The sequence below is a fragment of the Protopterus annectens genome, chromosome 10.part0, assembly GCF_019279795.1.
Source record: "Protopterus annectens isolate FY-2018-M chromosome 10.part0, PAN1.0, whole genome shotgun sequence".
NCBI classification, from domain to species: domain Eukaryota; kingdom Metazoa; phylum Chordata; order Ceratodontiformes; family Protopteridae; genus Protopterus; species Protopterus annectens.
Genome location: NC_056744.1, coordinates 407,934,071 through 407,953,411, shown reverse-complemented (window position 1 = coordinate 407,953,411; position 19,341 = coordinate 407,934,071). Strand labels below are relative to the sequence as shown.

General features: G+C 40.4%; 1 protein-coding gene across 1 annotated transcript in view; it reads right to left on the bottom strand.

Moving 5' to 3' along the window:
- Positions 1 to 19,341, bottom strand: part of ODR4 (odr-4 GPCR localization factor homolog) — a 606,843-nt gene that overhangs the window by 414,668 nt on the left and 172,834 nt on the right. Inside the window, exon 6 of the mRNA XM_044085317.1 lies at positions 7,153 to 7,189. Within this exon, the coding sequence (XP_043941252.1) occupies positions 7,153 to 7,189 (37 nt within the window). The remainder of the gene's footprint in view (positions 1 to 7,152; positions 7,190 to 19,341) is intronic.

The following is a 19,341-nucleotide window of genomic DNA, read 5'->3' as shown; positions in this document are numbered from 1 at the left end:
AAAAAGTAGAAGCAAAACTAGATGGCAGGATTGGAATAGTAAGGCTATATGAGAGAAATGCAAACGGATAGAAGAAGCCAAAGAAGATAGAGGATGTACCTAGAGGATTGGTAGCAAGCCTATTAGGGAAACAGGCTCCAGGGATCTAACAGGAGGAGGAATCAGAGAGAGAAGAGAGATCAGTTGGATAAAAAAGGCTATAAGAGAGGGCCAAGAAGAAGGAAAAGAAAAAGGCAGGCAGGTTGGCTGCTGGCTATTCTGGGAAGCTGGCTGGCCTGTGAAGACACAGAAGAAAAAAGGTAGTGTAGTAAATAGTACACGTAGCTTGTATAATTAATGCATTTTATTTCTCTGAGAAGGTTTTTTTTGTGACTGGTGGTAGGTGGAAAGTTCATTCAGAGTTTCCAATGCTTTCAGGAGAGATTACAGGGGATCAGTGATTGGATGTATTTAAACTTCACTATACTAGAAAGGAAGAGGAGGAGGGAGTAGCTTAAAAAATGTAAAAACAGGGTTAAGCAAAGTATTTCAGGCACAAATAGAAAGAATATAATTAAATACATTACAAAAGTTCAAGTCAACAAATACTTTTAAGAGTATTAAGTATATAACAAGTACACATTTGTTTGTGACTATACAGTTAAGCAAAATGCAGATAAAAAAGCAGTAGTAGAAACAGTTTCATCTATAGAAGTGTGTAATTAGTGCTACTTAGGCTTGTGGAGGTCTTTTGTCCCTAGATGCATTCCATATTTTGTGTTTCACCTTCTGTGAACTATTTTTTATGCACGTATGGCTGCTAAAGTAATTATTCAACAGGGGTAGTCACTTGTAACTTCACCGTCATAACCCCGCCAAAAAACACATTCCCCCTGGCTACAGAAGGAATGTCTTGCACCCACAGTGGATTTTCTGAGCTATGTACCACTGGCTCAGTGATCTAAGCTGATACAGTCTCATTTATCAGATTAAAAATAAAGCTACCAATCAGCAGATGACTGATCAAACAGATGTCACAGATGTCAAAATATGATGGAGACACTGTCACAGGAGCTATTATAATTGCACACATTCTGAATTTTCCACATTTCTTTTCCAAGTGGATGTGAAATGAAGCAATATCAGATGTTAACATTGCTTCCTCGTCTATAATCCTGACCCAGGTATACTGAGAATGGTTCATATACTCACCAGGCCAGTGGTAGATGTTCAGTGCCAGGTTAGTGAGTGTAACAACATGTTTTAATTGCATATGATAAGAACGGATTCTTATCACTTTACTGAAAGATCATTTCACTGACACCCATTTCATTGAGACCAAATCACCTAAAGTTCATTTCACCTAAAACTCATTTCACTGACAAGTAATACTCTAAGGCAAGTCAAAGGTACACGTTCTTTTTCCCAATGTAGTTTGATCCTGGTGTTAGTATATATACCTGTGTTCTGAGAGACTGCCTTACATATTATCTGCAATTATACAGAGCTGAGCATATTTTTTTTGGTTATAGAGTTTAATTGTTGCTTAGATCTGTGTTGAAACTGTTGTCTCACTGTTCTGAGAGACTGATCGGCAAATATACAGAGCTGAGAATATTTTTTTGGTTTTAAAGTTTGTACTGTTAGTTTTTGCTTAGATCTCTGTTGAAACTGTTTTGTCCCACCCACCCTCCCTATTTTTGGTTTGTAGTTTAAATTTGGTGGCTTTTGCAGTTGCCCACCCCCTGTAGATTTGATCTGGGACACTCCCCCGTCCCATCTCTTTACCACATTCTACCTAATGAACTCTTTCTGCACTTGCTTTTAGTCCTTTTTAATTTAATTGCATTTTTTAAACTGCGTTTGGTCTAATATTGCTGCATAGTCAAGTGTGCTAGCTTGCACTGCATGTGAATTGTTTTTTACTACTGTTTTTGCTATTTTTCTGTAAAAACAAAAAAAACTGTAAGCCTGTTTCCTACCTTTCCTGTAACTAGTGTTCCAGATACAGATTTGCTGTATCCAAGACTGTATGTAAGCTTCCGAGTCCCCCAAGCCTTTCTGTGTTGGAGGGAAGCCTTCTAGCTTATCAGTGGGAGTGGTAAGCACTAGGTAACCTGCCAGTGGTTCTGGCCCAGAATTTGTAGTTATTGGCCGTTTGGGCAATCTCTTCCATCGCTCTCAACTTTCTGATTTGAAAGCCTGTATTTGCACTTGTTTCTGTCCTGTAACTCATCTAGTGCAGATACAGATTCTTAGTTTTAGCACTTAAATTTGCTTGTTCATGCTCAGCACTTGTTCAGAACTTGTAAGCACTAAATAAGCTACTAAATTACTATAGCACTATCTTCCTCATTACCTAGAGGAAAAAGTTTTTGTACTTACTTTTCTCACTTCCTTAGAGAAAAACAGCTCTTGTACTCACTTTCCTCATTTATCTAGAGGAAAAACCCTGCAACTCCCTTTTTGCGTGATCTTGCGCACAGAGCAGCGTCGGGTAGCACAGGTTAGCTGGGGTATACTATTCCCGGCCCCACAAAGTCTGCGCTTTAAATTTTCCCTTAGAACTAGGCAAGCCTCAACTCAAGTGCTTAGGATCAGCTGCTCTTATTGCAGCACTTGCAAAACAGCACTCAGCACTTGTCCTAATCTAGACAGCACTATTATTCTCCAAATTTCTTAGACAGCACTATTATAATATAGCATAAGACCCTCGATCGTCCGCAGGACTTAAGTTCAATTTACTCTTCAAAGCATGTCCAGAGGTCAGCTTCAGGTGTACTCTCCAGTTCATCTGGTGGAATTGGGCATCCTGAGGCAATGTCACAACTGCCTCATGTATACAGACAACCCTCTCCTCTTACCTCTAGACACAAACACTTGTGAGAGATGCAAATACACAGCCAAACTGGAGGCTAAGAGCTCTCAACCCATGACTGTAACAGACAGTCAAGAGGATAAGGGACACACTTGCATCACACCACCTGTCACACATGAATCTACAAAACAAGCACCGGCAAAACATATGCATAAATACACAAAAACATATTCGGAGGCACTAGGTACCAATCTGAAAAAGAAACAGTGCCCTCCAAAGCAGACAAGCAAGCAACTTGCACCCCCAAACACAAGCCAGAAAACACATAATTCACCTCACCAGTGTGCCTCACAACAGCCCTTAAGGCAAAACACCATACCTAACATGCTAGTAATAGGAGACTCTATAGTAAGGCACACAGATGTTCCACTCACCAGGATGAACAAGGAGAAGGTTACTGTCAGCTGCCTGTCGGGTGCTCGGATCCGCCACATAACACAGGCACTTAGGTCACTCCAGAACAAGTACAAGTATGACACTGTCATTGTACATGTTGGTGTGAATGATCTAAGACGTACCTCCCTGGACTACATGAAAAGAGACATTGAGGAGCTCTCTGATCATGTAGCCCAAGCTGGTATGACCCTGACCTTGAGTAGCATACTACCTTCACCTAGAATGATACCACAATACAAAGACAAAATGATCAATTTCAACAATTGGCTAAGCTTCTGGTGTCACTCTAAGGGGATCCAGTGTCTGTCTACCTGGGATGACATGATAGACAAGCCTCGCTGTTTTGCCAGAGATGGGCTGCACCTGTCACCCCTAGGTTTTTGAATACTGGCCAAGGCTCTTGCCGTCCCCATAGTGCCTTTTTTACGCATGGCTCAAAGTACAAACCAACCACCATAACCAGCACAGGTAACCAAAACTAAGGGTAATGCTACTCAACGCCAGAGGTCTCAACCTCAAAATGCACACACTCTAGGCTCTCCTCAGCATGGAGAAAATCAATGTTTGTGCAGTGACGGAAACCTGGTTCAAGGCTCAAGAGAGCACCCCAGCACTGCCAGGTTACAATTCATATCATACCTTCTGGCCTCAGTTACCGGATCGCAGTACAAAGGGCGGAGGTGTATCCATATTCATCAAGGATATCCATATCCCTAGGTTAGTAGCGCAGCATGATGCCCCAGAGATCATCCATGCACAACTATCAGCAGGCAAAACCCCATTTCAAGTCGTAGCCGGTTATAGATCGCTCACCATGTCCCAAGATGCTCACTCTGTATTCCTTGAGACATTGGAATATATAAAGGTCCTACCAAACACCATAATTTTGGGTGATTTCAACTACCCTGGTATAGACTTGGCGAACTACCAATGTTCCAACTCCTATGCTCAGCGATTCATAGAATTTATAAATTCAAATGCCCTTGAACAACTAGTATGTTCCCCCACTAGAGGAGACAACATATTGGATTTAATCATCACAAATATGGGCGCCCATTGTACCACACCCGTTATCACTCCTCCTTGGTCAGATCCGACCACAAACTGATAACCCTGGACATCCTCACCCCTCCACCTCCCCCAGTCAAAGAAACCATAGTCAAAAACCTTTCCAAAGCAAACTTCAAACTACTTGCATCCGAAGTGGAAAGCTTCACTATTCCCTTGCAGAAGGATAATGATATCCAGGATGCGGAATCCTACACCAAGGCACTCTATATGCATCTTCAGGATTGCATGGACCATGCTATCCCAAATAAAACCAAGACTTCTTCCTCAAGCAAGAAGAAACCAGTCTGGTGGACCCCAGCCATAAGCAAACTTTACGATAAAAGGAGGAGACTTATACAAAAAAAAGGCCAAATCTCAAGTAGAAAAATCATCCCTGATCAGCATTAGTAAGAAATTGAGGGCCCTCATCAAGTCAACTAAAGCTAATTTTGAAAAGAAAGTTGCCAAGGATGCCAAGGATAACTATAAGGCCTTCTATGGCTACGTCAAAAACCTAAATGGCAACACTCAGGTCTGTTCTGAGCTAGTACAAAATGGAACAAAATACACTGACCCTTCTGACATTGTCAACATCTTATCTGACAGGTTCAGTGCAAACCCCCCCCCCACACCACCACCACCACCTACAGGGCCTATTACCATTCCAGGGGATTGTGTAAGTCCAATTATTACTGATACGTTGGTTAACAAGGCTCTATCTAAAGCTAAAAACACTGCCTCCATGGGACCAGATGGTGTCCCAGGCTGTGTCATATGCGAGCTCCAAAAGGAATTAACCCCGCATCTTAATACCGTGTTCACTCTCAGCCTCTCCACAGGATATGTGCCCATAGAATGGTGCATGACAATGGTGGTCCCGCTACACAAGGGTGGGGCCACAACTGACCCTGGGAACTACCAACCAATAAGCCTGACCAGTCTGATCTGTAAGGCTATGGAGCGAATCATTATGGAACTCATAAATGGAGAGATTGGGAACCTCCAGTCGCTGGACCCCACACAATTCGGCTTCATCAAGGGCAGATCATGCCTCCTGAAGCTGGTGGATTTCTTTGAGACAATTACTCAGGCTACAGATAAGGGAAAGGAGGTACACACGACTTACCTTGACCTTGCTAAAGCATTTGACACCATTCCCCATTCAGGTATTATTCATAAGCTCACCAGCCTGGGCATAAACCCTTACGTCACAAGCTGGATCGCAAACTGGCTCTCAGACTGATCCCATAAAGTAAGAGTAGCGGGATCTATGTCCTAATCCAGACCAGTAACGAGTGATGTGCCTCAGGGCTCTGTCCTGGGGCCCCTCCTGTTTGGCATATACTTCTCAGAAGTACAGGCAAGCACGGAAGGGCTGTAGCTGACTAAGTTTGCGGATGACTGCAAACTGGGTGCTATAACAGAGTCTCCGGCTGACATGGAGGTCCTCCAGAAGGGCCTAAATGAGACTGATGCATGGTGTCAAAGCCATGGTCTCAAGCTAAATGCAAAAAAATACTTAGTAATCCCCTTTGGAAAAAACATAGTACCCGCAAATTACAATATAGGAGGTAATCCCCTGAAACCTGAAGAAGAAATAAGGGATCTAGGGACCCAAGTAGATAGTCAGCTTTCCTCCGATAACCATGTTGCCAAAGTGGTTAGAAAATCCTTCTATGTGACCCATCTGATCACAAAAGGGTTTGAATCAAGATCTAGGGATGTAACGGTGCCCCTCTACTCTTCCCTCATCAGACCCATTATTGAGTACAATGCACCAATTGGAATGTACCTGGCTAGACATCTCCAGCAGCTGGAGAGACCACAGAGGTACCTAACCAAGAGGATTATTGGCCTCAAACAGTTGCCCTATGCAGCATGATTGAAAAAGCTAAGACTGTTCTCTGTTGCATACCGCTTTCTCAGAGGCGATCTCTGTCTAACGTACAGAGCCATGTCCAACCCAGAATTGTTGAACATGCTCCATCTTAGCAAAACCAAATCTACTCGAGCTACATGCTCTAGGGATATAAACCTCAACACAACAATGAATAGAACATGCTGGAGGGATAGATTCCCTTCGCAGAAACTTCCCTTACTATGGAACAGGGTCCTGATCTACATAAGACAGAGCCCCTCACTATCATTCTTCAAGAGGAACCTTGATGAGTGGATGGGTAACAGAAAGTACACACCGGGGATCACACCAACAGTACTACTAGATAGGGGCCAAGGGTACTAGCTGCTAGTACAAGGGTCTAGGGAACTACTAAAGGCGTGAATACCGCTTAGCGTGGCTGGCTAATATATGCCTTCGGGCAGATAGCCTAGTACCAACCTATGAACCTATATATATATATATATATATATATATATATATATATATATATATATATAGTTAGGGGTGTGTGGGGGGCATAGCCCCCCCCTCCTAGTAGTTCACGTTTACCAAATAATGTAAAATAAAACCAGACAACAGAAAACCAAATTTAGTGGGGGGCTACGCCGCACACCCCTCCTAACTATATATAATAACACCAGGATCGCACTTCAGTGGGGAAAAGGACATATACCTTTGACTTGCCCTAAAGTACTACTTGTCAGTGAAATGAGTTTTAGGTGAAATTAACTTTAGGTGATTTGGTCTCAGTGAAATGGGTTTCAGTGAAATGATACGAATCCGATAAGAACATATAATGTCCCTTCTATAGATGCAGTTCATGCCAAAGAAACAGAAGACTACTGAAATATCACAGAAAGTTTTTGTATTTTTCTTCTGCAGGTCATGGAGATCAAGGCTTAAATTCCTCAGCTACAAGCTTGAAAGAAGACAGCAGAAGCATTCTTACCTTGTGGTCTCGAACATCGTAAGTTCGACACACAAATCTGTGGCAGCAGAATTAAGAAAATAACATATGAAATACAGCAATACTCACACCTAGAAATTATCCTAGTAATTAAACAGTTTAAAGAAAAAGATTATATGTATATCCAATATATTTTTCTCAATATTTTACATTAGACTCTGAGAAAAACTCATAATGTCTTCTTTCTTTACATATTCAATAGCAAGTAGATGTAACTCTGTAATAAGCATATATTAAGTACAATAAGCACAATAACTTAGTAACAGAGTCCCATTTCTCAAGTAACTGTACTTACTTTTGAGGATACCAAGCTTTGTTGGTTTTGCTGATAAGAAACATGACAGAAAGTAATTCTGTTGGGTTAAGTGACTTGCTTTGGGTCATGTGGCATGCATCTGGATGTTAATAAGATGTTAAAATTCATACTGTGGTCTTCAGCTTATTATCATTATGTCATTTCATCCCCATGTCACTAAACCCAAATGTATTTTTGGGCCACCCTTTAAAAAAACTGTAGACTATCAGTGAGGTCATCCGGTTTCAAGTATAATAATAATAATAAAACCACCTCAAGGTAATGTTCAGTTTTCTTAATCAAATAATGTTCTTTTCAGGGATTAGTCCTGCTATGACGAACTACAAATTCATTTCAACTTTCCAGGTTATGTGCACACAGCATGTGCATCACAAGTGATCGAGATGACAAGTTTCCCCAAGCAAAGACAGAAAAGAAGATACACAAAGGGCTTTGTAGCTCTTCAGTTACTAATTTCTGTGGGTTGCGGTTATTATCCCCATTCAAGAAAGCTGAAAATCTTAGCATCTCACATGGATGCACATGCACATTGTCAAATGACAATCCCACCCTCCTGCTAAGTTGGACAGGACCACAATATAAGGCAGGGATCACAGTCTGGAGTTTGTACCATGTAACAAACTAGCAAATGCAGGGAAGGAGAGACAGCTTAGGATCTGACCTCACTAGCTCAATATGGGTATCTTAGCAGTGTGGCCAAAAGTAAAGGAGTGGGTATTCGTGAGTAAATAGGTTTATTGGTGTTTACTAGGCTAACAACCACAAGGACTTTTATGCTTTGTGTGTTATTATCAAGTTAATAGGTTTTAGGGGGTAATTGTGTGTGTGCATGTGTGTGTGTGTGTGTGTGTGTGTGTGTGTGTGTGTGTGTGTGTGTGTGTATGCATGTGTGTATTTCTGTTTGAGGGTTTTCAAACAAAAAGTTCCAAAACATGTGACATAGGCTGAAATGGGGATGACAAGAAACAATCATATAAAAGATTAACCTGCCAAACAGTGCATACATGAAACACAAAAGCTGGAACTAGACATTTAACAAAAAAGCTGTTACACATAAAAAGTGGTAATAATAATCTCTGAAGAATATGATTCTTTCCATAATATTTTTAAACACTAATGGTCTCACAGATAAATTAAAAAAAGAAAGAGCAGTGAACTATATTTACAAATATAGTGCAAACAGCTTTGCTACAGGAGATACACTTGGAAAAGAACTAAACATATGAATTTGATAAAGAAAGGTTTTCAGGGTGGTTATTCAGTGGAATACCTGGGGCAAAGGAAGAGAGAAACACTTATACTAACTGCAAGAGGAGTTTCAATAGTAATACAAGAGGATAAAAAACACAATAATGGTAGATTTGTAGCAATATGGGAATACTGGCAAGGGAGGAGGATTACACTGATATGTATTGATATTCCATCAAAAACTGCTGTAATGGAGATTAAGAAAATTCTGAGAGAAATAATCAGCTTTCAGCAAGGAATATTACTTATAGTTGGGGACTGGAATTTGGTTTGCAACAGTGAAGATGTGATGGAGGGGGGTGGGCAGAAGAGAAATATAACAAAGGAGGGTAGTTTTTTATGAAAACATTTGGCATGGAAGATGTGAATTCAATACTAGGAGTGCTGACTGAATTTACATATTATTTCCCAAGATACAAAAACTGGTCTAGGCTAGACAGAATTTACATTTCACAGGAACATGTGCATTTAATTGGAGGGCTTGAGATGCACCCTATACCTATTTCAGATCATGCGCCAATAATAACTAATAAAACATAGGGTAATGAAATAAAAATGAAACACTGGTACTTTCCCACCTATCTGTTGAAAAGAGAGGAATTTAAGGAATGGATACTGGAAATTATTCATGAGCTATTAGAGAAGAGAAAATTCTTCTGAAAATATAGTTAGAGAGTGGGATAAAATTAAAGTAGAGTTTAAAAACAGTGGAAATAAAAGAATGGGAGATATGCTTAGGAAGTAACAAGAATTATTTTGAGGGACTGACAAATGTTAAAGTATTGCAAACTAGGGGGAATCTCACAGAACAAGAAGAGGAGCAACTGCAGAATGCTAAACAGAAAATAAGGGATTACCTCAATAATATGCATGAGTTTAGAAAGATTATTTTTAACCAACTGTTTTTTGATAATAACTCTAGAGCACAAAAACCTTTAGCACAACAACTCAGGCAACAGAAAGTAGAAAAGGGCTGTCATCAAGCTTAGGGAGCCTATAACAAGGAAGATAACAAGGGATCCTGTAAAAGTATTAGAAATATTTTGGAAATTCTATAAATGTGTGTATAAAGCAGAGAAATATGGAAATCAAGAATATAACCAATCTACAGGAAAGTCTCCAGAAATAGATGGTATTCCTGTGGAAGTTCGGAGAGAAAAAAACTGAAAGATCTGGAAGGTTTTGTTTAACAGTATTTTAACAGGAGGAGAAGTACCACCATCCTGGAAGAAAGCAGTGGTAGCTGTAATACCTAAAAACAGTAAAGACCCACCAGATACAACTTCACACAGGCCCAATTGCAATACTAAATCACAATTATAAAGTGTTTATGTCTATAATGTCTAAAAGAATGGCAAACGTTACCTCAAAATTGATAGATATGGATCAATGTGGTTTTGCGGAGGGGAGGCAAAAATGTGACAACATTAACAGAACAGTGATGATTCAGAGGGAAGCAGAATGTAAGAAAATACCATTGTTGTTGGTGGGTCTTTGATGCAGAGAAAGCATTTGACAGAGTAAACTGGGACTTTATGAGCAGAGCAATGGAAGCGTTTGCATTCTCTGATAAAATTATAAGGTTGATTTGCAGGATATATGAGAGCTCAGAGGCAAAAATTAAAGTGGGTGGGGTCCTCTCTGATAATCTCTGCTTGAGCAGAGGAATCATGCAGGGGTGTCCTTTCTCCCCTGTTATTTGCATTATATTTAGAACCACTGACAAAGAAAATAAGGGAATCAGAAATTTAAGAATATAGTTGGTATGGTAGTCAAGAAAAGCTGGGTCTATTTGCAGATGATATTATTTTATACCTGACAAAACCATAAAGGGACATTACGGTGCTGTAGAACATATTGAGGCAGTTACAAACCTTTTTGAGATACAAAATGAATTAAGCTAAAACAAAAGCAATAGCTGTAAATTATGTACTCACATATGAACTGGATCAGCAATATCTATACTTATGGGGACATAATTTAGAGTATGGATTAAAAATGATACTGGTGTAGCAGCTAAGGATAAGTGGGAAGAGACTAAACAAAAGTTAATACAAACATTGAGAAAATGGAAGCTCTGTTATATGGATGTCGATAGGAAGATACAAGCAGTTAAAATGTTTTTAGTCCCTTTAGGGTTATACACAGTTCAGGCATATATTTAACAAACCGAGGTGAAGTTGTGGATAGCAATCAATAAACAGCTGAAGGATTTCATCTGGGAGAGGAAGACGGCAAAAGTCAAGTGGGGATAAGCTTACTTTTTCAACAGAACAGGGCAGAGTTGAGGGGGTATTTCAGACAACACAGTTAAGACTCCTATACTTAGCACAAGCAGAAAACTATAATTCAAAGTGGAAAAAAAGATGATGAAACAGGAGGGAAGCTCAAGAAACAAGGCGAGATTGGGATTTTGGATGCAGACCTTTAAGAAGAACAACAATAATCATTCGGAATACCATACTCAAAGTAGGAGAAAGTATTCTAAGAATTAAGCCAACATGGGAATGGCGAAAGGACATTCTGATGATAGGGATGACTGCAATTAGGGATACAGACAATAAGCAAGAGGGGGCTGGAATACATTGGAGAAAACTGGCAAAAGAACCATTAGGGATACAGACAATATGCACGAGGGGGGCTGGAATATATTGGAGAAAACTGGCAAAGGAACCAAAGTATTTGGAACAAATAACTATAGAGGGCAAGTTAATAGAATGGTAAGATGCCAAGAACTTATTTAGACTGCAGGTTAGAGACTGGCTTCCCTATCAAGGATTGATATCAGAGTATTGGCAAAGAGAAAGAAATAGGATGGTCCTAAATGAAAGACCAGCACTGGTAGAGGTTTTAGCAGAATCTAGAACAGAAGTTGTCATTAAGAAAGGAATAATTGGTAGAGTTTGTGGTGGTGCTGCGGTAGCATTGTCACCTCACAGTAAGACGTTGTCCTGTTCGATTTTCAGCTAGAGCGTCTTCTGTGTGGAGACATGCGTGAATGGGCATACCTTCATTGAAGGTTGTGCATCAGGGCCGGCAACTCGGCACGTAAAAATCTACTGCCAATCATTAGCGGACCGGAGTTCTGCTGTGGCGACCCCTAACCGGGAAAAAACAAAAAGACACAACAACATTAAATATTGCATAATAACTATAAGAATCAATCACAAGAGGTTAGGAAGGCATGAGAAGAGAGATTGGATAAGCAATTCACAAAGAAACAATGGTGGGATATATGTATGTCTCCCATACATGCAACAGAATCTAGAAGATTTAGGATCTTTTCTTGGAAGTGTTTACATAGGTATTTTTATTCATCAGGTAGACAGCAACTGCTGGAGGTGTGATGAGGAAGAGAGAGATATACGGGAGCATATTTTTTGGAAGTGTAATGAGTTGGCAGACTTTAATGATTCCTGGCAGACTCCTCTGTCAGAGATGCTGGTTGAGCAAATTTGAGTAACTAGAGAAATTATTTTTTTGAGCTATGATACAGAACCAGAACTGCTTAGATATAGTAAGGCCTTGCTAAATCTAATTATGATGGTTGCCAAAAAAGCGATTTAGTAGAAAATGGAAATCAAAGTCTAAACCAACTTTACTAGAAGTAGCAAAGATAGCAACAGGGATAAAATAATTGGAACTGGGATCTTTAGAAAAGGGTAGGCGCAAATTACATAGGAAAAAAATGAGAATTGTGAGAACAATACATGCAGAGGAGGAAAGAGGTTTGAAAGAAGGCAGGAATTGAATGAGCTATCCAATGGTTGACTGACAATGACCGGATATATTACAAGTAAGGTATAATGTTTGCAGCTACAGTTGTGTCGGCATGGTTTGTAACATATAATGTTTGCAACTGAGATTGTGTCTCTATGGTTTATTTTCATTTATATAAATGCAAGATTGCTTATGTTATACATGATAATTTAATAAAGATGTTTCTTGTTAAAAAAAAAAAACAATTATTAATATATTACTTTTATTGTTTCGTGTCTACTACATTATTTTATCTTGATTTTGTAAACGATATTGTTTTTCAACTGATTTTGGAGTGTACTATACAGTACAGTGCCTGTTTAGGCTTAAGTCGTGATCACCTGAGCTATACAGTTATTAATTGTCGGAATAAAAATAAAATAAAGGAATGTTTGTGTTCTGAAAAAAAAAAAAAAAAAGATAGTTCTGACGAATATGGAATACAGTGGAAGAATTACTTCCTTGGACGTACATGCCTTATCTTTGTTTATAAGCTGCTCAACATAGAACGATTTCTTCACTACTGTAAATACATGATGGCCAAAGGCTATATTACTGTCTATGTGTCTATGAAGGCTTGTAAGGGCAATGACAGAGGGTGCAATGAAGGGGTCTTTGCACATAGCCAGGATGAATGTAATTGACTTATGCTAAAAGTTTGCTCTCTAATTTTGTTAATAAAAAAACTGGAGACTGAAGTGCAAAAGCAGCTGCCCCGCTCCTGGTATTGAGTGCCTTGTTCACTGCACCCTGCTCCTACTACCCTTTCTACCTACAACATCGCAGCAATATTAAGTGTTAAACTGGCTCTTCTGGCCACAACGAACTGAACCAGGGACTGAAAGTTTTTAATGTAGGTGTTTTCTTCAAACGATACGCACACACCACTTATAACTAAATGTTTGGATTTTGCCATTAATGTGCAGCTCCTATTTTATTCTTTTAACTGTTAACTGGGCGTGCACTCTGCCATGGATGAGAGCAGGAGCGGCCTTAGGTCAACTGGTGCTCTAGGCAAAAGGGCTCCATGGCGCCCCCCCACCACACCACCCAGTGCCCCATCCTGGTCTACCTATACCAAATAAATACTGGAAAAGCGCCCCTACTAGAGTGGTGCCCTACGCGGCCACCTAGTTGGCCTATGCCTAAGGCCGGCTATGGGAGAGAGCTACCTACCCCCCTTCTTACAACCCTTTAAGTACCCCCTTCCCAGTATTACCATCAGTGTTACAGCCTTTTATTTTCCAATCAGGCAAATGAGTTACAGCTTTAAAGTACCACTTCATTTTTACTTTAAAAGCTAAATAACCATTACGCAGCATAGCATTAACCTCTTAGTTTGTATACAGTAAACAGCAAGAGGTATTCTCATCTGACTGTTTTTTTTTCTGCTGCAGTCCCAAGGTCAAGGTCTTGAATTGCAAAGGTATTGCATTACCTAACTGGCCAAGGAGTGCCTCCTCATCCGGTATCGGCCTCTCTAAAGTTACTTAAGGTAAGGGTGCCATTTTTGATTCCTGAAAGCAGCTGCCCCGCTCTTGGTGTTGAGTGCCTTGTGTATGTACTCCTACAACTGCACTTGTTTGTACCTTAAACGCAATAATTCACTGTTGCTTATGACTGCATTTTTTGTACCTTAAACTTAATAATTAAATGATTTTTCTTGAGTGCCTAATGAGTTTGTTCTAGTGACTGCCTAGCTTGTATCTTACAATTAAAGATTAAGGTATCTTTGTCTGATATTGAGTGCCTTACTAATTTGCTCTTGCGACGGATATTGCAGTTGTTATAGGTAACCGTACATTTTATTTCTTGATTACACTGCTGCTTAATTCATCATTATAACTGAAGATAATTAACCTAAATACAATACGGTGGTCTCATCCCAGCAATGTATTACAGGCAGGAAGTATATGCTGCCATTTTTAATGAAAATAGCTAGACCTCAGTTGTGTAGTCTGTAGGAGAGCTGCCACTTTAAATTGCTATCATAACTTAGGACTGCAGTTGATGTTTTGTTAAGCATCACAGTGATTCAGCTTATTTTTAAAAATAGTGAAGCCTAACTCTGCTACTCTTGTCACATAGGTATTCTCATCCTACTCACAGCAACCTTCCACCTCACCACTCTCCATAATCTTGCAATTATCTACATATCCTCTCTCCCACCAATACTTTCCTTTTTCCACCTCAGAATGCTTCTATTAACATCTGTATAGCACCACAACTCTTCAACAGCGCTCCAATAGAACTATTCTCATATAAATACATCCACACTACAACACACTACATGAAGCCCATAAATACAGTAGACAATCACCCAAACTGTTACACCCAGCTTTTCACAAAAAAACACAGTTACAATTGATATACACCCTCATCCAGGCCCCACACCTATGCAAGTTCCATTCAGCACACAACAAACAACACAAACAACAAACGCCTCCAACTTCCCGTCTTCACCAACACACCTTGAAAGGGTTCTGACATTCTTCTAATTAACATGAATCTTAGAAGTCTATTAAACAAAATACAGGAAATACAAGCCTCCGTCTCCCTAAACATCCCTGACATAACAGTCGTAACTGAAACCTGACTCAAACCCCACAGAGGAAACAATGAAATCATGCCCCCGGCTACAACATCCATAGGAAAGATAGAAAACAAAAGCAGGGTGGAGGAGTAGCAATCCTATATAAAGATACACTAGATCTGGACCACATACAAGTAGAGCCACCAGACCTAAATAACACTGAAATGATAGTCTCCCATCTAAAAATCAACCCCAATAAACACATCATCATAGTATACATCCCTTTCGGCAACAACTCATCCATAATTGAAAATCTTCTTTCTTAGTCATCTACATTTAGCCAAGAAACATTAATAATAGGGTACTTCAATATAGACTGGCATACCTGTTCCTCAAATAACCCCTCCAATGACATAAACTTACATGGTTAAACCCAAATAATGCACTCACCTACAAGGATAAACAAACACAGTAACAAACAGTCAATTCTTGAGTGGGCACTTCCAAGTGACCACCTACCCACCTACTTTCTGAGGCACTGTGATTTTCCCACTAAAAATGTGATATACAAACAAGTACTCAACAAAATGAACTCAGTAAATACTTTTCACTTGTCCCTCCATAACTGTGACTGTCTCTCAGTAAAATATCTCAATCTAGAATCAGCAGTTCAGTATTTTAACAATAAATTCCTGGATATCCTAAATAAACTCGTCCCCATCAGAAAGGTCAGGACTAGATCCAACCACCGTCCTTGGCTAACTAAAGAAACCATACAATTACTAAACCTAAGAGACAAACTATGGTCCCATTACTAGGCCAACAAATGCCAAGCCTCCTTTGATATCTACAAGCAGATAAGAAATACATCCAAAAAACAAATCAAAAATGATAAATAACTCTACTATACCAGTATCCAGCATAATCACCAAAATAATCAACAAAAATTCTTTGGTACTATTAAACAACTTCTACATCCAGGCCAATCCTTGAACCCCCACCCCTCTACCACTAATCTTACAGATAGTATCATTAGCCAATTCAACTTCTTCTTCACCAGTTCCACACTTTCACTCATAAAAACCAACAACAATGCCCCACTAGCCACTCAAACTGTAACCAATATTACCCCAATACTCTTGTTTCTCCAACCCATCCAAACAAGTAAAATGAAAAAAACTGCTAAACAAATTAAAACCTACATCAACAGGTGATGATCACCTACCAAATGAAAACCTCAAGCTAGCAGCTGATGTCATCTGTTACCCTGTATCAATCAATCAATAAATCTCTCTGAACAATACATACCCAAGCTATAGAAAGTTTAAGTGACCCCAATACACAAAGGGGGCTCCACTACAGAAAGTACAGTTGTGTACCTACCATAAATGTAGATGTTCGAGTGTATTCACTGTTGCAGTCATTACACTTGGGTTATCCTGCTGGCACGCTACCCTCAGTCGGCCAGAATTCCAAAGTCTAGGTCCGGCAATGGTTGCTGTCGCCTCTTCCCTGACGTCAGTGTGCCAGGGGTATAAAAGATGCAGCCGACGCCATTTTCTTCAGTTTTTCTTGCCCCAGACGTCAGGTGCCCCCAAATTGGTAGGCTGAAAAATATGCCAATAAAAATGCATGTACAAAAACAACATTTCCATCATCTACAAGCAAATACACCAAATAGGTTGCATAGGATAGAGAAGTGCAGGTAAGTCCCAGCAAAGAAAAGGGGGATGGTGGGTGGGTAACCTGGACTGCAACAGTGAATACACTCGAACATCTACATTTATGGTAGGTACACAACTGTACTATGTTCATCGTGTTTCACTGTTGTAGTCATTACTCTTGGGTTGAATCCCAAAGCTGAGGATGGGTGGCTGGGCTAAATAGGATTTGGAGAGGCTACGAGGCTCTGCAGAACTGCAGTGGCAAAGCCTGCTCTGGACTTAGAATAAAGAGGTAAGTGGCAGTGTTTTGTGAAGGTGTGCAGTGAACTCCAAGTTGCAGCCTCTAAGATATCTTTGGTTGGTACTCCTCTGAGGAAGGCTGCTGAAGTGGCTGCTGCTCTGGTGAAATGAGGCCTAATGCCCTTAGGCACTGATTTGCCATGTTGAAAATAGCAGAAGAGGATGCAATGGCCTATTCATTTAGAAATAGTCTGTTTTGAGATAGCCTTTCCTTGTGATCTTGCAGCATATGACACTAAAAGTTGCTCAGTCTTTCTGAAAGCTTTAGTTCTGTCCAAGTAGAAGCGTAACTGCCTGTGTATGTCCAAAGAATGCAGAATTTTCTCACCCTTGTTCTGTGGATTTGGATAAAAGGTAGGCAAGTGAATGGTTTGGTTGAGGGCCACACTGGACACCACCTTAGGCATAAATGTAGGGTTTGTCCTCAGAGAAACCCTGTCTGAATGAAAAATAATGAAAGGTTCCACAGCCATGAGTGCTTGTAACTCCAAGACTCGCCTTGCAGAGGTTATTGCTAGGAGCAGAACTGTTTTCCAGGATAAGAATTTTATATCCGCTGTTGATGCTGGCTCGAAAGGAGGCAGTTTGAGTTTTTCCAAAACATAATTGAGGTCCCAGGCCGGAATTGGTGATCTCCTTGGAGGCCTAATGTTTTTGGCACCTCTGAGGTACTGCCTTATTAATGGATGAGAAAAGATAGGTGATTCCGTATTGTAATGGGCTGAAATGGCAGAGGCATGAATCTTAAATGATGAGAAAGAAAGGCCTTTGTTCAGCATCTCAGTTAGGTATTGTAAAATCTGAGGGATATTTGGTACACACGCGTCAATGCCTTGTTCCTGGTTCCAAGCACAGAATCTCTTCCATTTTTCTGCATAAGATTTTCTGGTACTGGGTCTCCTGGCCTCCAAGAGAACATCCATAACAGCTTTTGAAAGAGGAGTGTTCTGAATGGCTACATTATCCGCCATGCTGCCAGATTTAAGGTCCTGAGTTGGCTGTGCAGGATCTGATTGTTTTGTTGGGTCAGCAAGTGAGAAGTCGGAGGCAATATCCATGCTGGACCTTGAGACAAGGTCTTTAGGATTGGGTACCAGTGCTGGCGTGGCCAGTCTGGTGCAATCAGTATCATTTTTGGCTTCTCTTGTCTGACCTTTAGGAGTACCCTGGGAAGGAGAGGCAGTGGGGGAAAGGCATATACTTCTAGATTTTTCCAGCTGAAGGATAGGGTGTCCACTTTCCATGCTTGCTTGTGATAAATCCTTGTGCAAAATCTCTGCAATTGGCAGTTGTGAGGGGAGGCAAATAGTTCTATGTCTGGGTATACCCATTTCCTTATTATCATGCTGAAGACTTGTGGATCCAGTTTCCATTTGTGGGGATCCATGAGGTTTCTGCTTAGTTCGTCTGCCAGAGTATTTGTTTTTCCTGGCAGGGATTGTGCTTGCAGGTGAACTTGAAAGGCCAATGCTGTGTCCCATAAGGTCATTGCTTGTCTGCAGAGGGGGTAGGAATGTGTACCTCCCTGCTTATGTACCACATGACCGTTGTGTTGTCTGTCTTTATCAGTAACTGTCCTGGATGAAGCAGGTCCTTGAAAGCTGTCAGGGCATTTTGAACAGCTAGCATCTCTTTTTGATTGATGGGAAGATACATATGGTTTGCAGGCCATGTGCCCTGAATACATTTTCCTGCCATATGGGCCCCCCAGGCATATTCTGATGCATCCGTTATCAGTGTCTGTCTGGCTGTGGGTAAACTGAATGACAGGCTTCTGCCCACCATCGAAACTCCTGTTGCAGGCAGGGAATGAGTGCAATTATTGTCTCCAGGCTGTGGCAATGCTGAGTCCAAACACTTTTTAGATACCACTGTAGTTTCCTCATATGCAGTCTGGCATATGGAATTAGTAGAATGCAGGATGCCATGAAACCCAAGGCTTTCAGGATTTTCCTTGCAGGTAAGTGGGTTTTTGTTGCCAATTTCTTAAAGTAAGTAGTCAGTTGCTTTTGTTTGTCTGGTGTGAGATAAGCCATCTGGGCAGTTGTATTTAAGCTTGCACCCAGGAATATTATCTCTTGAGAGGGCACTAGTTTTGATTTCTTTTCGTTTACTGTGTACCCTTGGCCAATTAGTAATCTTTTTATAAATGCCAGATGCTTTAGAAGAATGTCTTTGTTCTCTACTTGAATTAGGCAGTCGTCCAAGTAGGGATATATTTGAATTCCTTTTTGTCGGCAAAACACAATTAGTGGTGCCAGGCATTTTGTGAAGACCCTGGGTGCAGTAGGTAAGCCAAAGGGCAGTGCAGATAATTGGTAATGCATTGAGCCAGCTATGAATCTGAGGTA